At 43.1% G+C, this 27,710-nt stretch overlaps 3 protein-coding genes across 5 annotated transcripts in view; all 3 read left to right on the plus strand.

Moving 5' to 3' along the window:
• RASSF1 (Ras association domain family member 1) overlaps positions 1 to 2,791 on the plus strand; it is a 32,786-nt gene extending 29,995 nt beyond the window's left edge. For all 3 annotated transcript variants that reach the window (XM_048491292.1, XM_048491293.1, XM_048491294.1), the window contains 2 exons: positions 242 to 357; positions 1,240 to 2,791. In XM_048491292.1, the coding sequence (XP_048347249.1) occupies positions 242 to 357; positions 1,240 to 1,386 (263 nt within the window). In that variant the 3' untranslated portion in view covers positions 1,387 to 2,791. The remainder of the gene's footprint in view (positions 1 to 241; positions 358 to 1,239) is intronic.
• A 5,257-nt stretch (positions 2,792 to 8,048) lies between these two features.
• TUSC2 (tumor suppressor 2, mitochondrial calcium regulator) lies at positions 8,049 to 17,819 on the plus strand. The gene is made up of 3 exons (XM_048491295.1): positions 8,049 to 8,304; positions 12,224 to 12,344; positions 14,597 to 17,819. Exons 1-3 carry the CDS (start codon positions 8,159 to 8,161, stop codon positions 14,660 to 14,662), a joined length of 333 nt encoding a protein of 110 aa, XP_048347252.1. The 5' UTR covers positions 8,049 to 8,158; the 3' UTR covers positions 14,663 to 17,819.
• Positions 12,227 to 27,710, plus strand: part of HYAL2 (hyaluronidase 2) — a 72,650-nt gene continuing 57,166 nt past the window's right edge. Inside the window, exon 1 of the mRNA XM_048491291.1 lies at positions 12,227 to 12,344. The gene's annotated coding sequence lies outside the window, so the exon portion shown is untranslated. The remainder of the gene's footprint in view (positions 12,345 to 27,710) is intronic.

Below are 27,710 nucleotides of genomic sequence, written 5' to 3' on the forward strand. Positions count from 1 at the left end.
GGGCACATTAGTATCATGCTCTATATTAACAGGAATGGGCAGGAAGAAAAAGTAGGTGAATCTGCCTCACAGCCTTTGTTCATGATCTGTTCACTGTTGCACATCCCTAGAACTAAAAAATGAATGATTAGAAGCACATTCTTGTAGAGGAAATGAACTGTGAAAGTTAAAAAAAAATTCTCTCTTGACTGAGTTAATTGAGCTGCCTATTTAATTATTTTATTATATGCTTACGTATCAGTGTACCTTCGCAAACTTTCTGATGAGGAGCAACCTCTGCGTCTCCGACTGCTGGCTGGCCCTAGTGAGAAAGCGCTTAGCTTCGTTCTAAAGGAGAACGAGACAGGAGAAGTCAATGTGAGTATTTGTTTTTTATCGAGTACATCTGAGGCCTGTGCTACATTGCATAGGACTGGATACATATCTGTTTTGTAGCAGGCAAGGCCAATAGCTATAGATTGACACTGAACACCTGGCACCTCTTTCCTCTGCCTGGCCAGAAAGAAGATGACATGCAAGCACTCAGACTTCCTTTCTGCATGGCTGTCTGTCCAGGATGAGAATATTAGCCAGTTGCACTCTGCTGCTTAAGAACAGCTGCCACGTTCTTAAAGAAGCCAGTTGTCTGATGCACCCCAGGGATGAGTTTTCTAGGGTGAAGAGCTGCACCTTTAGTAGTCTTACTTTTCTAAAGCCTTTGGTGAGAGTTCAGAAATCTAGGCTTTGTGCATTCAGGTTTAAGGGGCGTCCTCTGCAGTATTCTACTGCCCCATTAAAAATGGTGTAGGGACTCAGTTGTAGAGCACAGGGTGATTAGCAGAGCTTATAAAGTGGTATGCATGATCATTAAAAAAAAAAAAAGACAGATGACCGGAACACATCGTGGAATCCTTTGGTATGTTGAGTCTTATTCATACAGTTGGTGAAGAATACAGCAAAGACTTGACAGAAGAGTTAGGTTTGGAGTGGTTCTTGGGAAAAGCCACTGCATACACTAGCATAAATCTTCTCTAAAACTCTGAACACTAGACTTGTGTGTACATGTTTCACTATAGAGTTTGTGGTCCTTTAGTGTTGCTGATTATTCATTTTGTGCATATTTACTGGTGCATGCCTGCAGTTTTTACTACTTGAACTGCTCTTGCCCAAATCTCTTTTTCCTCTGTAATTTTAAAGCATAGATTCTTCTTTCTAAATTAATGTCAGTTCTGTCACTACTTTTCTCTCACTCTTCTGCAGTGGGATGCTTTTAGTATGCCGGAACTGAAGAATTTCCTACGTATCCTGCAACGTGAAGAAGAAGAGCATGTCAGGCAGATCCTGAAAAAATATACCCACTGCCGTCAAAAGATTCAGGAGGCTCTGACCACCCGGACTCCGGGTTGAGGTGCCCATTCCAGACCCAGCACTCCAGCAGGGATAAAATGCTGGATACAAAAAAGTGATGACACCAAGTAGACTTCAGTGAAGCAATCCTAGGAGTTTCTGTGGACTGAATGTATCTCTTTGGAAGGGCAGGGGGATGGGAGATGGGCTACATAGATGTCTGGTTCCTTTGGTGAGCCAGTGAATGGGTGCATGTATGTCTGCTCCTAATGGAGTGAATGGTTAATAGAGATGCTGAGTGGAAGGCACAATGGGATCAGGTAGGAGTTACCTGTGGTATGAGTGTAAAGATGCAAAAAAAGAGTACGTCTGTGGCAGTGAGGAGTGTGATGCCATTTTTGTATGCGCAGACTGGCTCAATGTTGTTTTCAGCCAGTGTAGGGGTTTAACATGAGCAGGGTTAACCATAGTGACCCAAAAATTCAGCCTGGTGAGCACTTTTCCCAAAAACCTCTTTTGTATTTCTGGTGGGAATCTGATTGTGAAGGCTCAAGGACTGAATAGATTGGTCAATCTTATCTACTTTTTCTCATTCCATATAATGTGGTAGGACTGCTAGAAGGTTCCTACCAGCTAGAAGTATTGGGCTGTGACCATACAAAAACAAGGGGAGAAATAAAATGTCCTCCCACTCAGGTCAATAGAAATACAAGGTGAAAACAGCTGAATAGCCCTTGGTAGCATATAGTCAGAATCAAAATGCCAAAGAAATAGTAACCCAAAGGAAAGCAAGAGAGTTTCTAGCAAATTTCTCTGCTCTTACTCTAATTTCAGTGCTTACTTTAGAATTGCCATTTAGTTTGATGCCCCCCCCCCCCCCCCCGGGCAAGGACAGTAAAAGAAAAAAGACTATAGAACCATCTTCCAAAAACACATATTTGTGAAACTGGAGATAGGCTGATCACTTTTCTTATTCCACTATCCCTTATGTAGGTATATATGAAAAATGTTGAGCGGAGGGACAAATCTGAGGGTGAAGATGTCTGTTCTGCGAGCACAGCTATTTCTTTGGCTGTGTCTAATGTGTGCATGCACACATCCACCTGCATGCTTTTGACAGACACTGGCATGCATCTAAGGGGCTTTTCTTGATTTGAGTAAGACCGCTCAAGGAATCCCATGAGGAGTAGCTATACTTCCTGGTTGGGGGATTGTATCTGTACGCTAAAGCAAGTCACACTGCTTATATTTATAAAGCTTGAGCAAATCTATTCGTATGTTCTGTGAAAAGTGAAGTACACTGTTCAGAGCAAGCACTTAGAAAAAACTATGCTTATTTAGCAGTAGCAGGTCCTATTGAAGAATGCAGTTTAAAATGAGCACCCAGAGGATAAAAAAAAATCAGCTGCTCAAGATGTAAATGGTGCTGTTTCTATGTGAATCAATAAAAGATTCAGGGGATGAAGTATGTCTGGTGCATTCATTCTTTTGGGATCAGTTTCTTGTTTTGACAATATGCAAGTGTTCTTGTTTTGACAATATGCAGGTCTTTCCCCTTGAAGCAAGAATTCCAACTACCCTGAACTCAGGGCTAAATTTTCTCCCATGGTGGCATACTTATGTTGTGTGTTCTAACGTTGACCACCCATCTTTTTCTAATATGCCATCAAGGAAATTGTTGGTACAAAGGCAAGCCATGGGGTTGATAAGTGAGGATCACCCCAATGTCTATGACACTTGAAAAATTGCTTTTATAGATTTGTCCTAGCTATCCATACCAAGTAGAAAATGGCTAAAATAATGACCATACAATCATCAAAAATGTTCTTGGTCATGGCAAATACTTTCTCATTTTCTCACAATGTTAATTTAAGGAGCAATGATTTTTAATAATAAAAGTAAACAAATGACAGACCCATCTGTTGTTGACATACATTAGATACAGAACCTGTTGAGAGTGAATGTTGTAATGGCATCCCTTTATATATAACATGAACCATTCTGTATAATGGTGATGGCAGTATCTAAAGCATGGCCAATTGGCCATGCTGGTAGGGGCTGATGGGAATTGTAGTTCCTGAACATCTGGAGAGCCGCAGGTTCCCTACCCCTGATCTAAAGATATGTAATAAGTCTTCATAAATCAAACCTATTATGTCCTTTGCATCAGCTGTCTTGGCAGCAGCTGCTGTACACATATGCCCTCTAGCACAGGTTCGTGCTACCAAAGCTCTTCTATCATACCATGTTTTGCTGTAGAGGTCTTGGCAGGGAAGGCATGATTCTACTAGCCAGACATCAGCTGCCAGGAGGAGTCCTTTTGTGGCTGCTGGAGCTGTACGAGACTGCACATGCTGTCTAATATATCACACTGACTAGTTCAGGACAGATGCACTAATGCCATTGATATGTACACTAACAGAAGTGCTTCCTTATAATACTTGTCTTGGAGCCCGGCAAAATCCTTCAAGCTTATTGACTCGGTCAGACTTGTGCACCATCTGCTGGTTAACTGTGTCCTAGAATTGTGCTGTCAAATAAGACTAAGCTGAAGGAAAGGGGGTTCTTTTCAGAAATATTTTCAGCTGTGGCAAGAAGCACTCCTTAGCGGTTTTTCAGTGATTGCTGGAAAGGGACTCAATAATGCTTGCTGTTTCAGGAAGCTATATTGCTTTATTTAGCCTTAGTGGTGTCATCATGAAACACAAACTGAATATATAAAGGCTCAATATATAAATCTCTATGTAACTCCTAATAAGCTGGGTTGGCCTTGAAATTATTCACAGGATGATGGTGATGGTACATTAATGGAAAGGATGAAACAAAGATACAAAACAGTAGGAGTAACCAGTCCCATACGAGAAGGTTTGGGGAACTACTACCTGAAACTTACCAGCTTTGTCCTGAAAATCAAAAAGTGAACTCTTGAGGCATCTCTACTAAAAAAGATGGTCCCAGTTTTAAGCTAATTTGTGTGGAAATACCTTGCCTGATGCTATATACCTGGATGTGGAAAAGCTGAGTTCAAGTCTCCCTGTTGTGTACCCGGCTCCATTTTTCCTAATTACGCCTCTGCTGCTGAGACAAAAGAAAAATGGTCAAAAAGACCGCCAACTTTCCAGAAAGCCTCTCCCATTAGAGACATGGCTGTCCCATGAGACAGGTACACATTTTACCAATAATAAAATGCTAAGGGATTGAATGTCCCATGACGACCCTCCATCAATAAGGGAGCAGTCCTCTCCCCGGCCGGGGGAGTGCTGTACAAGCCCTCCTATCCTCCCCCAGCAAGCTCCCTGACCCACAGATCAGCTGATTCGTGGGCTGAGGAAGCCCTCCCAGCTCCCCACCCTCAGCAAGCCCCCCAGCCAGCTGATCAGTCTCCTACATGCCTTCACCCCTGTCCTATCTAGGCCTGCTGTATTGCTTACCCTACAGCAGGCTTTACTGCTAGTAGAAGTAGAAATCTCTTCCAAATCCTCCCTGAGGAAAATACAAGGAAACAAGATTTATGTGCATGCCAACTTTCCCCCGTGTGCAGGCAAGAATAATACACATGCACAAGAATTAATTCAAAGGCCAAATAAAACTAATGGGTGTCAAGTGCTTACATTGCAGATTATTTAAATAATAACATCTCCCCAATTACGTTCACTGCTGCAACTGACAGGGGACAGGGTTTAAAAAGAAATGAGAGCAAAGGGGGATCTACACAGTTGTGAATCCTCCCCTTTTTAAAGGAGACCTCCTCCCAAACCTGTATTCAATCACATGTGGAAGTGAGGACTGGGATGGACTATAAAAAAGTGGATCCGACACTTTGTGGTGCTGCAATAGCATAAAATTAATTTTAAAATTTACATTGAAAACAAAACCAAACCACCATGAGTCTGTAGACCATTCCACAGGCAGAACCATAAAAATCATACATCCAATGCTTCCTGGCAACCGAGTGGAGCAAAACCGTGGTTGCAAAGCATAGAGACTCAGAATTGTTGCTCTAGATCACCCCAAAATCAGCATCAGATCACGTCATGTACCTAGTGATAGATCTGAACACAACAATCATTGATCCAATGCATTGTGGCACCACAGTGGTGCAAAAACGTAGTTGCAAAGCATTAAGCCTCATGATTTTTACAGTAGGTCACCACAAAATCACACCATCATATATCATGCCTCTAGCCACAGATCTGAGTACATAATGGATCCAATACATTGGGGCACCACAGTGGCACAACAATGTGGTTACAAAGCATGGATCCTCACAAGTGTGCACTAGGTCGTCCCAAAATCGCCATCAGATGTCCCTGGCAACAGGTTGAGCAACCAAAACAAATACGGGTAAGAGGTTAGAGTACTTTCCCTTTGAAAAAAGTGAAGACTTTAGGAATTTTCATTCTATTAAAAGGTGACTAAGGTGGGGAGTAGACATGATAGAGGATTAAAAATTATGTAGGGAGTGGAAACAGTGGATAGAGAGAACTTTTCCTCCTCCCATAATACTAAACTCAGTGAAAGGAAGCACCGTTTTACTGGAATTCACTGCCTTAGAACTTAGTAATGGCTACAAGGAAAAGAAGGCTTTAAAAGGGTATTAGATCAATCTATGGTCTAATCCAGGGGTAGGGAACCTGCAGCTCTCCAGATGTTCAGGAACTACAATTCCCATCAGCCTCTGTCAGCATGGCCAATTGGCCATGATGGTAGGGGCTGATGGGAATTGTAGTTCCTGAACATCTGGAGAGCCGCAGGTTCCCTACCCCTGGTCTAATCTGAGAGGTCTATCAGTGACTACTAGCCAAGTGAAGTAAATGGAACTTTCATAAATGGACCCAAAAAACCCTGGAAACCCAGTTCAAGGAGGTAGCACCAGAGAAAGACTTTTGCCTGTGTACGTTGTTTGTTGGCCACCCAGGGCAGCTGGTTGGCCACTGTGTGAAACAAGACTCTGGACTACAAGGGCGACAGTGGGTAGAATGATCTATGCAGCAAACTGGAAAGTAAAGGTCTGCTTCTACACAGAAGAATGGGAAAATAAAGTTGCCTAATATGCAGCAATGGCAACAATTAAAAATTTACCCATCACGAATTTAAAGAGAGGTGGAGTGTGTTTTGTACAAGTAGGAGACAAATTCCAGACTGAGAAATAGCTCAAAAATTTGGTACACAAATGTATTGAAATGTAGAAGCAGAAAGAGAATGAGTTTTAAATGCAACATCTCAAACATTAATCCGTTAATCTATACAGATTGCCAGATTTAGATGAAGAGAGGCCCTAGTATTCCACTTGTAAGCTCCTCCCAATCCCTCACTCTCACAACTAGAGGAAATGGATGAGTGTTTTAAACAAAACTGACTAGAGCCAAGGCTGAAGACAGGTTTTTAAAATTCTGTAATTCACAATTTGTCCTCTAAAAGACACAAAATGTTATTGTGAAACGCGGCACTGATTTTTAAAAATGCATTAGCACTGTGAATAACTGTTGCCATAACCAAACTTTGTAAACATTTTGTGGAATAAGCAGGAATTTTTAGGAAAATGAAATTGTAAGTTTACTGTTACATGGTGCTCAGATTAGAATCTGAAAATAAAAAGTACAATTAAACTTGTTGAAGGCTTTCACAGCCGGAATCACTAGGGTGATGTGGGTTTTCTGGGTTGTATGGCTGTGTTCCAGTAGCATTTTCTCCTGACGTCTCACTTGCATCTACAGGAACACAGCCATACAACGTGGAAAACCCACAGAACCCTAAAATTAAACTGCAACATTTATTAGAAAGGAAAACATGAAGGGATGTTCTCACAAAGTTCTCATTTCACGGTTTGTTTATAAAATTATGCATGGGATAGAAAATGTTGACAGAGAAATTTTTCTCTCTTTCTCACAATACTAGAACCAGGGGGCATACATTGAAAATGCTGGGGGAAGAATAAGGACTAATAAAAGGAAACACTTCTTCACGCAACATGTGATTGGTGTTTGGAATATGCTGCCACAGGAGGTGGTGATGGCCACTAACCTGGATAGCTTTAAAAAGGGCTTGGACAGATTTATGGAGGAGAAGTCGATGTATGGCTACCAATCTTGATCCTCTTTGATCTGGGATTGCAAATGCCTTAACAGACCAGGTGCTCGGGAGCAACAGCCGCAGAAGGCCACTGCTTTCACATCCTGCATGTGAGCTCCCAAAGGCACCTGGTGGGCCACTGCGAGTAGCAGAGCGCTGGACTAGATGGACTCTGGTCTGATTCAGCTGGCTTGTTCTTATGTTCTTAGAGGCTATGGTGTGTTATGACAGCATGTGTAAGAAAGGCCTGTGACAGTGTCAAACATATTATACACGTGTTGTTAGCCGCCCCGACCCTGGCTGTGGTCAGGGATGAGTAGGGTACAAATATATAAAGTATAATAAATAAACAGAAGTCCGTCCAAGGGAAAAGAATGTTGGTAAATATTATTTCAAGACAGTGTCGCAAATAGGGGGCCTGTAGCACTGCTTGCTTTGCTGCTTCTTATCACAATTATTCCTCTGCACGTCCACCGAGCCGAGTCAACCCCACGTGGAATGCCCTCAACGTCAACTGGGGACCGGAAGTGTCGTGGAAGAACCCATTCGGCGTACCCCCACCCCGTCGCGATCGGCGGCCACCGTCTCTCTTCGCAGAGCGGACCTCCGGAGGTCCTGGAGCCGGAAATTGCGTGTAGAGGAAGGGGAGGGGTATCCTGGGTGGGGAGCAGGCACTGTCGTTGGGTTCCCCGGAGGCACCGGGTGGCTCCTCCCTTCCCCCCGCCCGCTCATCTCCCCTGTCATGCCGCCGCTTTGAGCGATGGGCGCCAGCGGCTCCAAGTCGCGAGGTCTGTGGCCTTTCGGCTCGGGCGGGCCCGGCGGCTCCGAGTGCCCGGGCGGGGATCAGGCGCTGGCCCGGGCGCGGGGGCTGTGCTCGGCCACCCCCTTCGTCTTCACCCGCCGGGGGTAAGGAGAGCGGGGCTCAAGCGGGGCCCTCCTGCGAGGGGGGCGGGGCGTCTGTTTGGAGGCGGAAGGTGGACCTGGCCGTGCCCAGCAAGACGGTCGGCCTCTCGGGGGCAGCTCCCGCTCTCCCTCGGCCCTCCCTGGGCGGGACACTTCAGCTGCTGGGACTCCTCTAGAGGAGATATGCGCCGCGTCCTCCTGCGGGCCGTGGGCACCCTCGGCTGCCAGCCTTGGAGTGAGGGGACCCGAAGCTTCCCGCCTCTCTCGGGATGGGGTGGGGGTTACCTTCTTTGAGCCGCTGCCCCGGACTGGCCGTCTTTGGGGGGGTGCAGAAGCCGGCTTGCTTTTCTGGGGGGCCGTCTCCGCAGAGTCCACCCTCCGAATGGGCTGTTATGCTGCACACCTCCTCTGAAGCAGCACTTTTCGAAGGCCGGTATGCTCTTCTCCACCCGGTTCATCGGCGTGGCTGTTTAGTGGCAGAGGAGCTCCCTCTAGTGGCGCCGAGTTATTTTCTCTCTGTCTCTTGGAAGCCGGTTCGGCGCTGCTAGTCTTTAGCGAACCAGGCTGCCGTGGCCTGGCTGGACGGTTGATCCGGTGGCCAAGACGACCGCTCTTATTTCTTTTCTATGCAGTGCCTAGATGCTAAATATAGAAAGTAGTAACGGCAGCACTTACGCTGAGGCCCCAAAAGCAAACAGCTAACAATAAAGTTAATAATAACATTATTTTTAAAAAACGGGTTAACATTAACATTGTTTAGTAAGAATTATGCTAATAGGAGAAATGTACCGGACAGTTCTTCCCTTTGGTTTTTACTTGAACTGTGGCATTCGTGGCTTCATGAACTATTTATCACTTATCCATGGTCAGGTAACAGGCAATCAACTGACGTATTTCATCAGTGAATAGACCGATTTATCTTTTGCTGTCATTGATGTCTTGTTGAATGAAACTAGACTGCCCTGGCTCACAGTACCTTTCTTCACAAATTATTGTTGATGCTGGGTATTTTATGCTAGAATGAATTCTGTACCTAAAATACATCGCTACAACAGGCTACAACTCTCAGGAGCACACTCATAATATAAAGTTTGTTGTTTTGGTTTGTGGCGGGAACTATTGGTTTATGAACTAGTTATACAGGTTGGAACTTGTACTAATGGAAGAATTTGGGCATCTTATTAACTTTCTGAGATGTGTTTAAGAGTTGATTTCCCTTCCACCAATCTGCTCTGTTTCTGCACTGCTGTTTCTTTGCCACATGTGTTTTAGCTCTGGCATGTTTGCTAGCTTCCTCCCAAGTAATGATGTATCTCCTTTTGTGTTGGGCAGGTGGCCCAGTATTGTTGAATCAAATAGATTGCTGGCAGACTTGCTGCAGTGTTTCTACAATTATAGATCATGGATATAAGTGAAGGACAAATAATAAAAAAAATCCTGACCATTTCCTCATATCTTCTCTGCCCCCCTCCTTTGGTCAGCATTAAGTATAAAGTGCAGGATGACATCCCTTAGTCTGCCTTGAAATGTGAATACTGAACATTTCAGCAGAAGTTTGATCTGACATGAACTGGAAACAGAACAGAAATGCAAAAGTCTTCAGCTGTCTCTGAATTAAGACAGTGAGGGATGTCTCATCTGCTTGGCAGAAATACCTTCTGTAGTCCTGTGACAGCTGCATAAAAGTGGAAGACATCCTACCTACATGGTCATAATTTTTTACATAGAAGTGATGATTTTAATTCAAAATGTATAAAGAAATTAAAGTGCATAATTATAGCTGCTTTTAATGCTCATTCAACTGAAATGGTCATAATTCTTCTGTAAGTTAAATTTCAATTATGAACTCAACTGGCTGTATGTTTGCCAGGCTCTGTGATCTGGTAGTTTTTGCTCTAAACATTTTGGCCACATTTATGGCTGGCATATTCAGAGCATGTCATGCACCATTAGGAGCGAAAACTATCAGACCACAGCCCAGAAAACCCACAACAGTCAGCTGCGAGAGCCTTTGACAGTATATGAATCAATTCTTATTCAAGTTGGCTTTTGTTAGTTTAACAAAGTTCTTTTCCTTTCAAAAATATAAAACAGCAGCTATAAGTTAGGACTATGCTTGAAGGTTACGCTGAAATCTTTTTACACAAAGGCATCCTGGAATCTATTGTGGCAGATTATGGATTCCTCAGAAGTAATCATCTTTTTGATAGCATTGAGTTTATTTTTCCTTTTTTCGCCATACCATAATTTGTCAAAATATCTGCCTGCTGTGCACAAATTGGTAGTGACTCATATTCATCACCTGGTAAATGAGATCCTTATTGATCTTGTCTCCAAACCTGCAGGTATTCATAGTTCTTGTTTGGATGCCATAAATCTCCTGCTAGCAGTTAAATCAGGAACATCTTTAATAATTCAATCCAGTGATTTCTCTTCAAAGCTTAGACTGTAAATAACTATGTACGTGGGGATATTTTTAACTGGAAATAGAGGCCTATTTTGTATGTGCAAGCCAAACTTTTGTTAACATAAAAGTTTAGCTGCATGACCCAACTTGAATAGTTCTGCATTGTTTCTTCAGTCTAGGCAAAAGGAAAGAACAGTATGGTGCTGTTGAAGGAGAGACCAGATAGAAAGCAGAAGAAGGAAAAGAGTAGCATGCCCAGATGAGCACTGAGCAGATAGACAGATGATATATATTTCACGCTGTAAATACCCTACATTGCAATTCCTCAAAATTAATTTGAGACTCTTAAGTACATGAGCATCTTTGAAATCTGTAGGCATTCCCAAAGCTTGTTTTTAATAGCTTTTTAAATGCTGGGACTTATTTCAAATGATATTTAATAGCCGTATAGTTTTAGCTGAACCACCTTGAGCCAGTGGTGTAGAAGTTCTCTAAATAAGGGTTAAAAGATAGTGTCATAGGTCTCTTAATTGTCTTAGCTTTAGGTAACTGTCCTGTGAAAATTATTCTTCCTGATAAAAGTTCGTACATTACATCTGGTCCTTATTGTGTTGTAATGCAAGGGCAGGATGAAAAGCTAGCAAATATATGTCTGCAACAAACATTGCCTAGTATTACTTTAATGGGATCAGTTTTTTACCAAATGTGACTTCACCATGCAATATTAGCTGTTTTGTAATGCATATACAAGTGCATCACAAAACAGCTAATATTGTATAGATCTGTGTTGTGGTCATTTGTAATACTGTGTGCAGTATCTCAGAAATGATATTGGGAAAAGTCCAGTATGGGACTATCAAGTTAGTAGGTTGAAACTCATTTCCTGTGTGTAAAGACTGGAGAGTCTGGAATGTTTCAGTTTAAAAATGACTAACAGATATGATAGATAGAAGTTTAAGAAATATGTATGTTAGTTCTTTACTCAATGAATAATTAAACTGTGGAATTCTCTGCCAGTGGAGGTAGTGATGGACATGAGCACAGGTGGCTGTAAAAGGAGGTTAGACAGATTCATGAAGGAAAAATCCATTAATGGCTACTATGGCTATGGTAACCAAAGGGAACCTCCATGTTCAGAGGCAGAAAACTCCTGAGCACCAGTGCCAAGAAGCAGTAGCAGGGGAAGACCTCTACTTCTGTGACCTCTTCCTTTCCAGACCAGCTGGTTGGCCTCTGTGTGAAACTATGTTGGACTAGATTAGGGGTGGCCAACCTATGGTGCTCCAGATGTTCATGGACTACAATTCCCATCAGCCACTGCCAACATGGCCAATTGGCCATGCTGGCAGGGGCTGATGGGAATTCTAGTCTGTGAACATCTGGAGCACCATAGGTTGGCCACCCCTGGACTAGATGGACCAGTGGTCAGATTCAGCAGGCTCTACTTATATCAGCAGGCTCTACTTATATTGTTATGTTCACATATACTTATGATTATTCTTCATTCCTTTGTAGCTCTATGTATTATGATGAAGATGGTGATCTTGCTCATGAATTTTATGAAGAGACAATAGTCACCAAGAATGGGAGAAAGCGTGCCAAGCTGAAAAGAATCCACAAGAACCTGATACCTCAGGTTAGACAATCAGAAGGAAAATGGGGATATTGTATCTTGGTTTCCAGCACACGCATTTTTAACAAGCAAGAATTTATATCTTTTTTTAAAAAAAGGAGTAGTTTTATATCTTGCAAACTTGTATGTTTTATGAGCTGGTTGTGGGGGGGGAACATCTGATAGTCCATCTGATATGGCAGTGAATATATTTGTGCTGGTTTCTAGAGGTTTGTCCAGTGAATTACAGGAACAGGATAGAATATTTCCATCCTACATTTCCCATGTTCATGGCAGTAGAAAGGAAACATTTTTAAAAACAGTAACTTGAAGTGGGGAGAGCCTATGAAGATCATCCTATCATTGATAAAATACCATAAATAAAAATACCTTCTAAAATAAGAGATTTGTACCTCCTAAAAAACTAGGACAAGGAAGATCTACTCCAGATTTCAGGGAGGGTATCTCACAGCCTGAAGGCAGTTGTAAGAAAAAATTGCATCTTTGTGGCTAAAAATATTTAAATGCTTTAACACTTCTGCTAAATATAAATGCTCTACCCAGTAAGGCCCCTTTAATGATTGTGAATACTGTACTAAAATCATAAGTTGTGCTTCTGTTTTGTTTTCAGTCCATTAAGTTTCTGGGTCCTGTTTTCTCAGGGTTTGGTGGGTGTTATTGTTGATGCTGAATATATGTTGCTTTCTTCAGTGAAACCTCTGAGATGTTCAGGCACTTGGCTGGTGGATAAGAAGATTACTCTTTTCTTCCCTTGCTACATTCCTCTCAGAACATTTTCCCAACTTTTTATGAGTACTAACATATTTTATGAGTACTAACATATTCAGGATGGAAGCTGCTGCTTTCTCACAGTAAATTCAGAACTACCTGAACATCGTGTGTCTGTGTAGCTTAGCACCCTCCTTGGTCTTGTTCTAGAGAGCCTGCAGTGGTGTATCTAGGCGGAGCTGGAGGGATCTCAAGCCCCAAGTGCCTCTTCTGGAGCGCATTTTGCATCCATGTCTTTGCAGCCTGCAGCTTATAGATCCAAGCCTAGCCTCAGCCAAGCTCAGATTGAAGCCTGCTGCTCTTGATCCCTCTAGCTCAGGGGTAGGGAACCTGCGGCTCTCCAGATGTTCAGGAACTACACTTCCCATCAGCCCCTACCAGCATGGCCAATTGGCCATGCTGACAGAGGCTGATGGGAAGTGTAGTTCCTGAACATCTGGAGAGCCGCAGGTTCCCTACCCCTTCTCTAGCTTAGTTGACTCTACCTCCCCACCCCCAAGCTCCACCTGACTGGAGGTGGAGCTTGGGGGGGTGGAGCTAAAGTATAAAGTTAGAGGTTCCAGAGCAGCCAGCTCCAGTCTGAGTGTTGCTGGGGCCAAGCTTAGATCCAGCTCTGAGCCTGTGGTTACCTGATTTTGCCCCGACAATGTTACTCTTCTTCCTGTGATGGTTGCAGTCAAATATTGAAGGTTGATATCTTTCTGGCTCCTGTAGCTGGCACACTGGCAAATAAATGCATACTGTTGCCAGCAAGACATGGCTTATCAGAAAATACAGGCCTGGGCATCCAGTTACCTTTATAGTAATTAAATGCTTGTCAAAGTGATGACTATTCTTCAGAAACTATGAATGCTTTCCTATTGATACAGTTGTTACAAAATGTGCATTGCTAATTTACCAGCTTCCAAATATGATATTGCCATTTTCCAGGTTAAAATGTCACAAAATTCTTGTTTTCTAGTTTGCAGCTTTTTTTCCTGTCCAGTTACCTTTAAATGCAATAGTAGCACTGCACAGTCTTTGTTCAGCATGTTAGTTTTCTGAGGCATGCTTCTTTCCAGTTAACTTGTTGGAAACACATGCTGTCTGAGCCTTGCCATTTGGTGGAGTTAAGTTCATATATGCACTGACTTTGCTCCGCTCAGATGTCAAAGTTTACCAAGGACCTTTCTTCCTTCATTGGCATTTGATTGATGTATCTCATTACTGAGTTACTAAAATTGCGTTAGATGAAACCCGCCTTATTAGAACATATCCACTGGCAAAATCATCTAACCCTGTGCTTCAGCCATGTGTAGTTTCTAACTAAAGTACATTCTCATAACGTTTCATGTGACAGTTCAGTCATTCATGGTGGCTTTTAGATACATAACAGTGAGGAACTATCATGTTCCTCTGTTCAGCATTCCTTGGATTATTTGTAGCCTAATTCTTGAAAACATTATATGTGACAATATCTCATCCTTGTCACTTCCTTCTTGTTACAGGGCATAGTGAAACTGGAGCACCCTCGGCTTCATGTGGACTTCCCTGTTATCATCTGTGAAGCCTGAGCCACGGGGCAATGTGAACAGTCACTGTGTGCTGTCAGTGCACCTTATTTGCCCAGTTTTACTGTACCTCATGTAAACCGCACTAGGCAGCCACGCGTCCCTGCAGAGTGATGGATCTGGAGAACGGACAGACTGTTTGCCTTTAAGTTTTTCTGCTTGGAGGAAGCAGCAGCGGCAGCACTGGGGATGCCTGAGAATTGGATAGTTACCGGGAATAGGGTTGGCTAGGGAAGAGTGTGGATAGGACCTGCGTCACATAAAATGTGTGACCTTGTTTTGTAGCCTGCTCAAAAATTCCCTCCACTGAGTCAAAAGTGAAATCTTTTTTGTAGCCACTAAGTGATATTTAGATGGCAACAGATTCCAAGAATCTTGAAACTATGGAGAACCAGCCTGCACCTCTTACTGACAGGATGTTCTGCTTTTTGAGTACCCCAATCAGTTTCTCCAAAAGCTGACAATGGCATTTCAGTTTATATGCAGTGTATGAGAGCAAAGGTGAGCAGCAAGCCTCTCATGTCTCTTCCTAACTTGCTGCCCTCCATCCCACCCCACCCCACCTCACCTCACCCCATGAGATAGTCAGCTGAATACCTGATCCATCTTTGGGGGATAGTATCAAATGTGAGGATAGTTTTTTGGAGGATAGCTGTCTGTGATGCACTTAATTTTGAGGTCTCCTTTATAATGAGCTAATATGCAGACTTTGCTCTTCTTGTAATAGCTCCCTAGTGCTGTCTTGTTTTGCTGGCAATGTCTTTCAACATTGCTGCTTGGAATATTCTACAGACTAGTGCCTATGCTGTAGCACATTAATGGAGCCTGCTGGCAGCTGCAATATCCAAATGTGCTGTTCTCCTAAATGCCCACAGCTTTTCTGTTAAAGTTTCTCAAAGAGGAAATCACCTTGGAGGCAATTTGTCTAAGCAGGCTGCGGTTCCATCCAGGGATTTACATCCTGCTGGTGTGTTGGGTGTTCCATGTTCTGCATACTTGTAGGGTAATTTTTTTTCTCCTAATAGAATTCTGTGTAACTTAATCCCTTAAATTACACTGTCAACCCTAAAAGAACTTTTAACTGAGATGAAGGCAGTGGTCTACCGAATCCCAGTTTTTAATTCCTCTTCCAAATAATCATGAAGTACTGTCATCTTCCATTAGCAGTTTCCTTGATTTATAGGATTTGAGGCAGGCCTCACCTGATGCAGTGCACTTTAAAGGAAAGTGCTGTCTTCTCCTTCAGAAGGACCGTGTGCTGATGAAATGTGGGATTGGCTGAGCTCCTTCCATTGGCAAGCAAGACACTGGAATGGTAGACCTGCCTTCAGATCCCAGATCTCTTACTTTCGGGGCTTAAAACTGCTGAGATCTGAACATGCACAACCCTGCTGGGGCAGCTGTAACGTTTAAGGGGGTTCCATAGACTGTGCCACCAGAAGACCTGAGCCTACCTGCCTTTTCTAGCAACCCCTCAGAACTTTAATAAGGCTTTAAAAATGGATTATAAATAGGCTGTACCAAGTTGGCTCATTGCACATCTTCTTTTCCTTCCCAGAACATGTCCCTGCCTAAGTTATTCAGGAATTTGCTACCTCAGTGTTTAATTTAATCAGCTCATACAGAGTTGCTCTGGAACATCAGCACATCTGTGTTTTATGTGTCTCCAAGTCTGAACTTGCAAGGGAATCCTTTATGAACCAGACTAGTAAGGGTAGGGTAGATCTATAGCCGGGTTGAAAGAAAGGTTTGCTGTTCATGTGATAGTCACCTTTTGCCTCTTGCACAGCCTCTGCTGGCTGCATGGTTGATCCTAATGTGCATGCTAGGGTTGATCCTTAAAGCACAGGAAGCAGGGCTGTCCCAGATGGCTTCCTGAGTTGCAGCTGGAACCTGCTTTACCATGTCAGAACTCCTGTTATGATTCTACAGTACATGCAAAGCTGCCTTTACAGTAAATGTAAAATGCGTAATGTGCTGATAATGGACCTGTACCATATTTTCATACTCTCTCTCCACTTCCCCTCCGCCCATCCCAGCCTGACTTATCTTTTGGTTCAATTCTCAGTTGATGCAATTGGGAAACTCTTACGTCATCTTTACTCTTTATTAGAAAGCAGGAAGTTTCCACAATCATGAAAATGAGTGTACTTCATATAGAGATGTTTGCAATGCTTCTTTCACCAGTAAAACCTCATCTTAGAATTATTGTGCACAATATGTTGCTGGCTGAAACCTGGAGGAAACTGCTTATTCTAAAGCAGAATCTAGAAGACTGCGTACCGAGAAGCTTCCTGTTGAAAACTTGCCCTGTGTAAAGTTGGCAGAAGCACCTTCTCCTCTGTCTGTCACATCTTCCCACTGGAGTATTCTTCTCTGTGCTGTGGTGAAGATTAATTGTCCTGAAATATTTTGAGAATGAAAATTTTGGTAGCAATACCCCACCCCATAATCAGCATTTTTTCCTACCATGCATAATATATTTTCATTTATTGGTTGTTGCTTTTGAGCAATCAAATGTTCTGTGATCAGAAAACTATTGCCCAATGTTTTAGTTTTCCTTGCCACTCCTAGCACTTGTATGCCTCCTGCTGAGGACCTCACTCCTACTGGAATCTAACTGGCGCCTCTACCCAAAGAAGCTTCATTTCTACCTAGCTTGAAACCTCCCAAGATGCAACAGACTCCTTGGAGCATCAGACGGCTGCTTTCAGTCCATTTCTCTAACAGGCTGGCTTGCCCATTGAGACTGCAGCTGTGCATTTAGACTGCTTGGATTTTTTAATCCCATCTATGCTGTCCTTATTGTGCTTTCCAGTAGCCCTGCTCCTCTTGGGAGTGGGAGCTACTGGGTAGAGAGAGGGCTTTTGGAGACCGCTTTAGAAGGGACAGTTATAATGTGAAACTTGGTGTAAATATGAATATTATCACTATTGTTGGAGCAAGCAAAAAGTTTTCCTTATGACTTCTGTGCAAATGTGTGGTTGTGTAGAAGACTGGAACCCACAAGCACTTCATTTTTTTTGCTCCTGTAGCATATGAGTTGGACCCTTGAAGACAAATGTGTAAAGTATTTATGGTCCTTTTCCTCTGCCTTGAAGTGCATTTGTCTAATTTTGTTATATTTCAATAAAATTATTTGTAGCTCCCAGAAGTTAAATTCTTGTCTCTCTTGACTGTGATCTGCAGTGGGCTTTGTTACATTATCAGTGCTTTGATTGTGTATCCCTGCATGGCAGGGGGGTTGGATTTGATCGCCCTTGTGCTCTTTTCCAACTCTGTTTCTATGATTCTGTGTTAGCAATACGGGATTGGTGGGCTAACAACAGGTTGAAACAAATGTAAATCTCTGCTGTCCCTTTACAGTTCTGCTAAGCAAGCCACCTCATACTGGAAGAACACAACTAATCTTACCAGTGTTCAACCTTGTTCTTTCCGAAAACCAACTTTTGTGAATTGTAGGATCTAGGTTAAGAGCCACATGTCTACTTTGGAGGATTTGAACCAATGTTTCTCATTGCAGAAATTGCGTGTTTTGAACGTTAAAGGTTTCAGATCCCAGCCACAGAGTTACATTTGCAAGCTAGTTTGTAAATAGAGTGGTTTTCCCAGCTTAGGCTGATTATACACTGCTCCTCTGCCACACACTGAGGGAATGTTTTCTTCATGGCAGAGATTTCTGTACAGAGACACTTTCGGCACCTCTGATCCCAAAAGCCCTGTGGTTAGTGAGCGCGGGCAAACCCTGGTCTTTCTCCTTGCTTTGGGGTTTTGTTCCTTCTGGGTTGCTCCCCCATCCAATGCAAGATTGAAGGTTGCCAGCTTCTTTTTTTGAGCCCTTTAAATGTAAATTGATGTTTGTGTAGATATTGTGCAGACTGCTACCATTCCTTTTGTTTTTGTAGGGAGATGCTGTCCGTCAATCCCTGTGAGGAGTTGGGGGAGGAGAGAGTCTCCCTCCCCCCCACCTTACAGAAATGGCCGGCATTTCTGTAAAAAAAAGAGTGGTAGCAGCCTGTACAATATCAATACAAGGAATATGCATATTATATTTAAATGGCTAAAACCCCCAAAACTGGCAATCTTCATTTTTGACTAGGACAGGGGAGGGACCTGGAAGTGGGGGCAGGCAAACAGCTCAGTGGGCAGTGGAGCAAACGTGTGAACAAGGAAACGCAAGGAGACCCCACTGCAAAGGCACAATGCAGTCTCTTTACCTTTATAAGCCTTCCTGAACCATTCCTTTGTAGCACAGTTCTATTACCTTTATAGAAATACCCTCCTGAACAATTCTTTTTTTCACATAGTCTGTGAAATGAGAAAACTGCGGGAGCTTTCCTAACCTTAGGCAGACCATTCCACAAAAGGGAGCCACTGTAGAGAACATCTGTGTACAGGCAGCTGCGGATCTTGCCCATTTGCCGGCTGGCACTTGCAGAAGATCCTGATCAGATGAGCGAAGCAGCCATGGCAGTGCGTGGGAGGGGAGGTCCTGCAGACGTGAGGATCCAAGACAACATAGAGTTTGGTATGTAACAGTGCCTTAAACTGAACCTGGCAACTGGTGGGGAACCCAGGAAATGACTGCAGAATGTGTGATGATATGCATACTTCGCCTAGCTCTGGATAATGAGCTGGCGTTCTGTACCAAGTGGAGTCTCTAAGCTGATTTCAAGGGTAAGCTCATGTACAGTACGTGAAAATAGTGTTAGCCCATGGCATGGGTTCAGATGGCCAGATGAAGCAAGTCAGGTTAGAGGGCCGTCTTCCTGGCTAGATGAAGCAGGAAGAAAACACCTTCCACAGCCACATTAACTCACTTCTCCAGCAGCAATGCTGGGTCTGGTATAGACTCTTAACGGAGTCAGACAGGATTGGATGGACCCTGTCAAAAGTCTTTCAACACCTCAGCTTTCCCAACCTGCACTATCTCCATCTTGTCAGGATTCAGCTTCAATCAAGGAGGAGCAGTGGTGGAGGGGTTAAGAGCAGGTGTACTCTAATCTGGAGGAACCGGGTCTGATTCCCCACTCTGCCGCTTGGGCTGTGCAAGTTTATCTGGGGAATTCAGATTAGCCTGCGCACTCAACATGCACCAGCTGGGTGACCTTGAGCTAGTCACAGTTCTGAGCTCTCTCAACCCCACGTACCTCACAGGGTGTTTGTTGTGAGGGGGGAAGGGAAAGGAGATTGTCAGCCCCTTTGAGTCTCCTTACAGGAGAGAAAGGGGGGATATAAATCCAACTCTTCTTCGATTTTGACAAAGCTTTTGACAAAGTTCCTCACCAGAGACTGTTGAGAAAACTCAGCAATGAAGGAATAAGAGGGGAAGTCCTCCTATGGATTAAAAACTGGTTGGGAAACAGGAAACAAAGAGTTTGTGTAAATGGGAAGTTCTCACAATGGAGAGATGTCGGGAGTGGTGTCCCCCAAGGATCCGTATTGGGACCAGTGCTCTTTAACCTATTCATAAATGACCTGGAAGTAGGGGTGGGTAGCGTGGTGGCCAAGTTTGCAGATGATACCAAATTATGTAGGGTGGTGAGAACCACAAAGGATTGCGAAGAGCTCCAAGCGGACCTTGATAAATTAGGTGAGTGGGCTCAGAAATGGCAAATGCAGTTCAATGTAGCAAAATGTAAAGTGATGCACATAGGGGCAAAAAATCCAAACTTCACATACACGCTACAGGGGTCAGTGCTATCAGTCACAGACCAGGAAAGGGATTTGGGGGTCTTAGTTGATAGTTCCATGGGAATGTCAACTCAATGCATGGCAGCTGTAAAAAAAGGCAAACTCTATGCTGGGGATCATTAGAAAAGGAATTGATAATAAAACTGCAAAGATTGTCATGCCCTTATATAAAGCAGTGGTGCGACCGCACTTGGAGTACTGTGTCCAGTTCTGGTTGCCACATCTCAAAAAGGATATTGAGGAGATAGAAAAAGTGCAGAGAAGGGCAACAAGGATGATTGAGGGACTGGAGCACCTTCCTTATGAGGAGAGGCTGCAGCGTTTGGGACTCTTTAGTTTGGAGAGGAGGCGGCTGAGGGGGGATATGATTGAAGTCTACAAAATTATGCATGGGGTAGAAAATGTTGACAGAGAGAAATTTTTCTCTCTTTCTCACAATACTAGAACCAGGGGGCATCCATTGAAAATGCTGGGGGGAAGAATTAGAACTAATAAAAGGAAACACTTCTTCATGCAACGTGTGATTGGTGTTTGGAATATGCTGCCACAGGAGGTGGTGATGGCCACTAACCTGGATAGCTTTAAAAGGGGCTTGGACAGATTTATGGAGGAGAAGTCGATTTATGGCTACCAATCTTGATCCTCCTTGATCTGAGATTGCAAATGCCTCAACAGACCAGGTGATCAGGAGCAACAGCCGCAGAAGGCCATTGCATTCACATCCTACCTGTGAGCTCCCCAAGGCACCTGGTGGGCCACTGCGAGTAGCAGAGAGCTGGACTAGATGGACTTTGGTCTGATCCAGCTGGCTTGTTCTTATGTTCTTATGATTTGTTCTCAGCCTTTCAACCACAACAGTCAGGCAGTGGTTCAGTGTCTCTGCTGCATTTCCAAGAAATTTGGAGAGATATATCGCTGAGTGGCATCAGCATATTGACACCAACCAATTCCAAAACTACAAATGACTTATCCTAAGGAGTTTATGTAAAGATTGAGTGGCAAGAGGGATAGAGTTGTCATTACCACTGTTGTCCATGAGAGGGCAATCTCCATCTTTTTTTTTCTCATGAACCATTCTTAGTCAAACTGTCCAAGCTGATTTTCAGTTTACTTTCTGGATTATGGTAAAGAGTGAGGGTTGTGGTTTGGCCCATTCACCCCAGACAATGAGCGATTTGTTCCAACTTTGCTGTGTCCTGTGGTATTTCACCCTCTGCTGAGAGGTTTGCTTGGAACTGTGAAATATGACCAGGTTCTGCTAACCAAAGCCATCAGTTTCTGACTGCTGTGGCCAAGTAAGCTCTATAATCAAATTGCAGGCTAACATCTCAGGAGCAGAACACAATAGCGGCCTGGGGCATATTTTACACAGAAAATGCGCAAATAACTATTAGAAGTTTTTGTTCTGAACATCAAATAGATGAGCTTATTGAGGTGGGTTCCATACTCCATCAATCAAATGGTGATATGCATATTCATTCAGTTTCTAGAAGATCAACCAAATGGCTTATTTTAGCATAAGATGTGCTTACTGTGATGTTCCCAATAAATTAAGAGGCAAAAGTAGGAACAGTGCTCTTTATCTGGTAAACTTTTGGGGAAGTTTTAAGGTTAGAACTCTTTATTAGGCAGAAAACATTAGTACTCTGACCACAGGTGTGATGTTTGTCAAACTGCAGTTAGTTTCAGAGAATAATTTAATGGAAAAACCTTTTCTGTGATCTACTCACAGGTACTTTATTGACTTAATAGGGTTGTAATCAGCAAAGGAATCATTAGAGTACTCAGGTGCCCTTGCTCTTTAGAATTGTCCAGTTGGATCCAGTGATCTATCAATGGAAGATGAAAATGGATGCAGATCTTCCCTACTTGCCCATCCCCCCAGGAGTCCTTTCAAATCCATGCAGTTGCTGAATAAACTTGGAAAGTTTATTCCCAAGGCTGCAGGAGCCATGTGGAGCAACAGCCACCTGGGTTTGGATGTTACATTGGGAAGGGGGCAAAATCCTTCTCTTTCTTTTCAGTCAGTGGAGCTCTGCTGATGAAAGAGGCAGGAAGGTTGGTTTTATTCCCTGGCAATTATCAGGGTTGGGAAGGATTGCTAGGGGGAGGGAGAAGTAGGAAGAGCTGTGTTCTTGCCCTGTTTGCCCCTTCTCCTATGTTAACTTCACGAGTATACCATTCAGTAGGCCGACATCAGTTCTTCTACTTTAGTATGTTGTAAGGAAATAAGACCCTTTCTTATATTAAGCTGACTAGGCTCCTTCATTTGGATTGATCTTTGCTGTTCTGTGATAAATCTCTTCCATGATATATCAGCTGGTTTGCAGTCTACGGAAGCGAATTAAACCAGTTTCTCTGCTATTAGTGCCAGTATGACATATGTATGCTTTGATTCCCTTTAGTATCCAAAATTACCAGAGAAAAGCTTTTGTTGACCATGATCCTTTGGTTAGCCAACACAAGTATCCTGAGATGGGATGTAGCAATCTCCCTTTAGAGGATAACAATCCCAAAATCTATTAGCTTTTAAATTTTGAAGTTAGCAACATTTATTACTCACAAGGATAGTCAAATGTCGAAAGGAAGACTGCAGTGCTTGCCAAGGTCAGAGGTTTTCCAGGAACCATAAAAAAATTTCAAAATCCTGCTCCTTCCCACCAACCCCCTTTGCATAAAAAGACTGGAAAGGAAAAGGCCTGGCAGGTTTCCTGTTCTGAATGCTGAAGAACTCCCCAGATTCAGTAGTGATGCACTTGTGGTCTTTCTGAAGGGCAAAAGGTTATTCACTCTCAAAGGGCACATGCTGCGTTGCAAACTCAAAGGAAGTTGCTGAACCACGACTCTGAAGGGTGTTACAACTGCTGTGGAAGGAAGTGTTTTAAATTGTATAAAGTTTGCCCCCAGAATTGGTATGAGCTGATATAGCACCAGCACTGGGCCAAATCAGTGCTGTTCATGACACCGTATCTGGAGGCACATAAGAAAAACTATGGGTTGGATCCAGCAGAAATCTTCCTCTAACAAGTGGAGGTCTGGGGGGAGGTGGGTGAGTGGGGGCTGGGTTAACTTTTATGTTATTTTTATTGTTTTGTTGTAATTGTTGTAATTTATTTATGATGTTTTCATTGATATTTTAAATTGTTTTTTAACCTATGTAAGTTGCCTAGAGATTTTGGTGTGAGACAGCTTTCATGTAAAAACAATGCATGCCAGAATACACCATTCCACTTCTGTCTTCACAATGAAAGGGACTAGCTGACAGGAGGAGGCGGAGGAGGGGGAGGAACTGGCAATTCAGACAACCTAATAAGATCATTATAATATTACAATGCTATAATGATCTAGCTATTACAATTTTTTTAAATGCAAAAACTGCCCAGGTGGCATGAGGAGACAGCATGGCTGTGGGGGAATAGGGCAGGGAAAGTGCAGGGAGAGCCACCATCTGGAAGTCCTGTTGCTGTTATGTAGGACTGGGAATGGCAGCAGGAAAACTACAGGGAATTGTTGCACTTTGGAAGACCCCTTAATTTATATTTCGTGATCCCTGTTTATTTGGCTCCTGAGGCAGATCACAGTTAACAGTCAAGTTTCTTTGTCCTGTGGTCCATTCATCTGCGTACATAATTTTACAAAGTTTGCAATAGTAAATCCAGACCTTTAAAAAATCCTCACAGCAGCCCTGTGAGATAGGTTAGGCTGAGAGAACATAACTGGTTCAAGGTCATCCATCCAACACACTTCATTGCAGAGTGAAGAACCTGGATCTTCCGGATCCTGGTCTACACACATACCAATGCATCAGCAGTCATAAATGTGATGTGCTTGGCTTTAGCAATCCCATTCTACGTAGCAACAAGAAAATGAAAAAAAATTGCTATCTGGAGGAAGTATCACATTTGCCTAGCTACAAAATAATTGTAGTTTGAGTGCTTGAATAGTGTAACATATAGAGACACTAGATACCTCTGCATGATTGTCCTTGCCTGGTGAATCTTGTATAATTAACTAAAGCCAGACCCACATATGCTATTCAGAGATAAGCACTGAAAGTGTGGTGACAGATTTTGCTTGACAAAGCACCATGTTTGGGGCAGGTTCTTCTTCGTTTAAAAGAGAGGCAGGGATTTGTCTTCGATCAGCTTCTGGGCTTATCAGTATTAGCAGGTTGTCATGAGGGAACTACAGTGAAACAATATCTGCCCCCAGGAGAGAACAGAATAGCCTAGGATGTGGCTTAGCAAAAGTAAATCAAGGCAGCATCTCTCCAGAATTTTCCTGGAATGTGATTTTTTGGCATTGCTAGAAGGAATTCACAATGGTCAAAGGATATAAAATAATACAAGTAGGATCGATGTTTTTACCTGGCTGTGGTGTAGTAGAATCATAGAATCATAGAGTTGGAAGAGACCCCAAGGGCCATCAAGTCCAACCCCCTGCAATGCAGGAACACACAATCGAAGCACTCCTGACAGATGGCCATCCAGCCTCTGTTTAAAAACCTCCAAAGAAGGAGACTCCACCACACTCTGAGGCAGTGAACTCCACTGTCGAACAGCCCTTACTGTCAGGACATTTTTTCCTGATGTTTAGGTGGAATCTCTTTTTGTTCACCTTGAACCCATTACTTCTGGTCCTAGTCTCCGGAGCCACAGAAAACAAGCTTGCTCCCTCACAACTACTGATGAAAACAAACACTAGAAACACGTGCATATAGGCATATGGAACAAAGTGGCAGAATTGTGGACAAATAAAACCATGGTAGCTAGCCTGAGTGGAGGCATAACCAAAGTAATCCTGAGATTAGTTTCTAAATTACTTCTGTGCTGAATATATGGACCTGGATTCTATGCAACATGAAGAAAGTGGAGGTGGATAAATGGTGATCCCCTGTCTCTGCTGCATTCTTCTAATCCTCTTGATATTTATTTATTTATTTATTTATTTATTTATTTATTTATTTATTTATTTATTTATTTATTTATTTATTTATTTATTAAACTTATAGGCCGCCTATAAGTTTATTTATTAAACTTATAGGCCTTGTTGGGTCTTGTTGGGTCAGTAGAACCCCAGGAGCATGAGTGGGGATAATCAATTTTTAAAAAAATCATGGCAATTACTGTCAGGGATCTGGTCTTCCCAGACCCTTCAGTTTCAAATGAGGAATGGCATGGTATTGGCAGGGCTGGAAGGTAACTGGAAGGTAATTGTGGAGGCTGCTGAAGTGAATTCTGGTCTTCCAGTGCAGTCACTTGCCTTGTGTTGCTGAGGAGAGGAGGGAGAGCCACCAATTTGCATTGCTGTATTTCCTGCCATGCTCTGATTGGGATGGCCCAGACTAGCCTGATCTCATCAGATTTCAGAAGCTAAGTAGAGTTCGCCCTAGTTAATACTTAGATGAGAGACCATCAAGAAACTCCAGGGTTGCTATGCAGAGGCAGCCAATGGCAAACCAATTATTGAGTGATTACGCATAGTGAGGTTCCTGCACCTTCAAGAGAATTGGCTGGGAGTCTTTGTTTTGGGGCATGTTTGGCATTATTCCCCACCACCCTGTTTGCAGCAGGGCAGGCATCAGCTGGCTTTTTGCTTGTGTCCGGGGAGGGAGAATGTTTTGCAGGTTCTCTGTTGTGCATGCATGTTTTAATTTTTAATATAATATTTAATTTTTATCTTTAATCTTATCAATAGATTGACATATCAATCTATCGACATTTAAAAAAGCGAAAGAAGGCAAAAATTCTTGAATACAGCAAGGAGTCCTGGTTCACTATTCCATTGCTTCTTTGTTTTAACACCCCCACCCCCGCACATACACTTTGAAGCTGTTCAACACAGCCTTGTTTCTAACAGACAAACTATGCCGCTGTGATATCTAGAAAGACCCTTAGGATATAACTGAAGCAAGTAGAACACACTGCAGAGTAAAGATCCTAGTGAATGAATTGTTGCATGGTTTGACTTGAGTCCAGGGGCACCTTAAAGACCAACAACATTTTGGGAGTACTTGTCACTCCTTCTGTTCTGCACTGCTATTGCAACACCTTTCTACCCAAACAATTTGGAGAGATCTGCAAAACGTTCCCATAACTGTACATTCAAGAAAAAAAATGAAGCTATATCCTTTTCCTTAAAAACAATGACAGTAAATTTGTATATTAATCCACCATTTCCTGGACCTTATTTGTAGTAGAATACTCTGTAGGGTCCCAGTGCCTACCTAGTTTGAAAAATCCCTGCAGAACATTCTACTACAAAGAAGGTTCAGAAAATGGTGGATTAACATACAAATTTACTGTTCCCTTTTATATGTATGGCTATGTTGAATGGAAGAGAAATTATCATGCATTTATTTTATGCTCACAGTCTCCCTCCATGTACCAAGAAGCCTTAAACTAGAGCAGTGATGGTGAACCTTTTTGAGACCGAGTGCCCAAACTGCAACCCATACTCCACTTATTTATCGCAAAGTGCCAACACAGCAATTTAACCTGAATACTGAGGTTATAGTTTAGGAAAAAACAGTTGACTCCGAGGCGCGCGTTACTCAGGAGTAAGCTTGGTGGTAGTTGGTAGCTTTGCTTTGAAGCAACCGTGCATCTCTTCCAACATATGAATCACGACCCTAGGAGGGTTACTCAGAAGCAAGCCCCATTGCCAGCAACCGAGCTTACTCCCAGGTAAAGGATCACGTTTTAGTTCTTCGCATGAAAATCAGTGGGGTTTAACAGTGCTTAACAGGGTTACCTACACCGCTTCTCCAAAACTAGGTCTTCGGTTTAATGCTAATAATCGAGCCCAGCGGCCCAGGCCAGCCTAGATGTATGTGTGGGAGTGGGGGCGACTCTGTTTGCACGTGCCCAAAGAGAGGGCTCTGAGTGCCACCTCTGGCACCCGTGCCATAGGTTCGCCACCACTGAACTAGAGCATAATCCATAGCACTGAATGCGGTCTTGAATGGGTAGACCTGATGCTTCAGTTTCCCCCATTTGTGTCTGCTACATTTTCATCATACGGGGGCATCAATCTTAGCAGTACAATAGTTGGTAACATTTTGTATGCTGGAGAGTGTCCCCTCCCTTTCCTGTGGGGCGGTGTTGGTTCCACTGAGTTTATTGTCCACTATGTCTTCCTGAGACTGAGCTTCTGTTTTTCTCTCCACCCTGGGTCTCGTTCAATGTTCTGATCTCCTCCCAAAAATGCTTCTTCTGCCTTTGTGGTATTTACACTCAGCTGGTGTTTGGAGTCAGTTATCCTCCCCCACCCCTGCACGTATTGTTCAAACATGTTGCATGTGTTCCCTTCTTTTCATCTTGCCTTTTCAGTCAGCTGCTCCATGCCCCAGATCGCT

This window comes from Sphaerodactylus townsendi, linkage group LG03 (genome assembly GCF_021028975.2).
Source record: "Sphaerodactylus townsendi isolate TG3544 linkage group LG03, MPM_Stown_v2.3, whole genome shotgun sequence".
NCBI classification, from domain to species: Eukaryota; Metazoa; Chordata; class Lepidosauria; order Squamata; family Sphaerodactylidae; genus Sphaerodactylus; species Sphaerodactylus townsendi.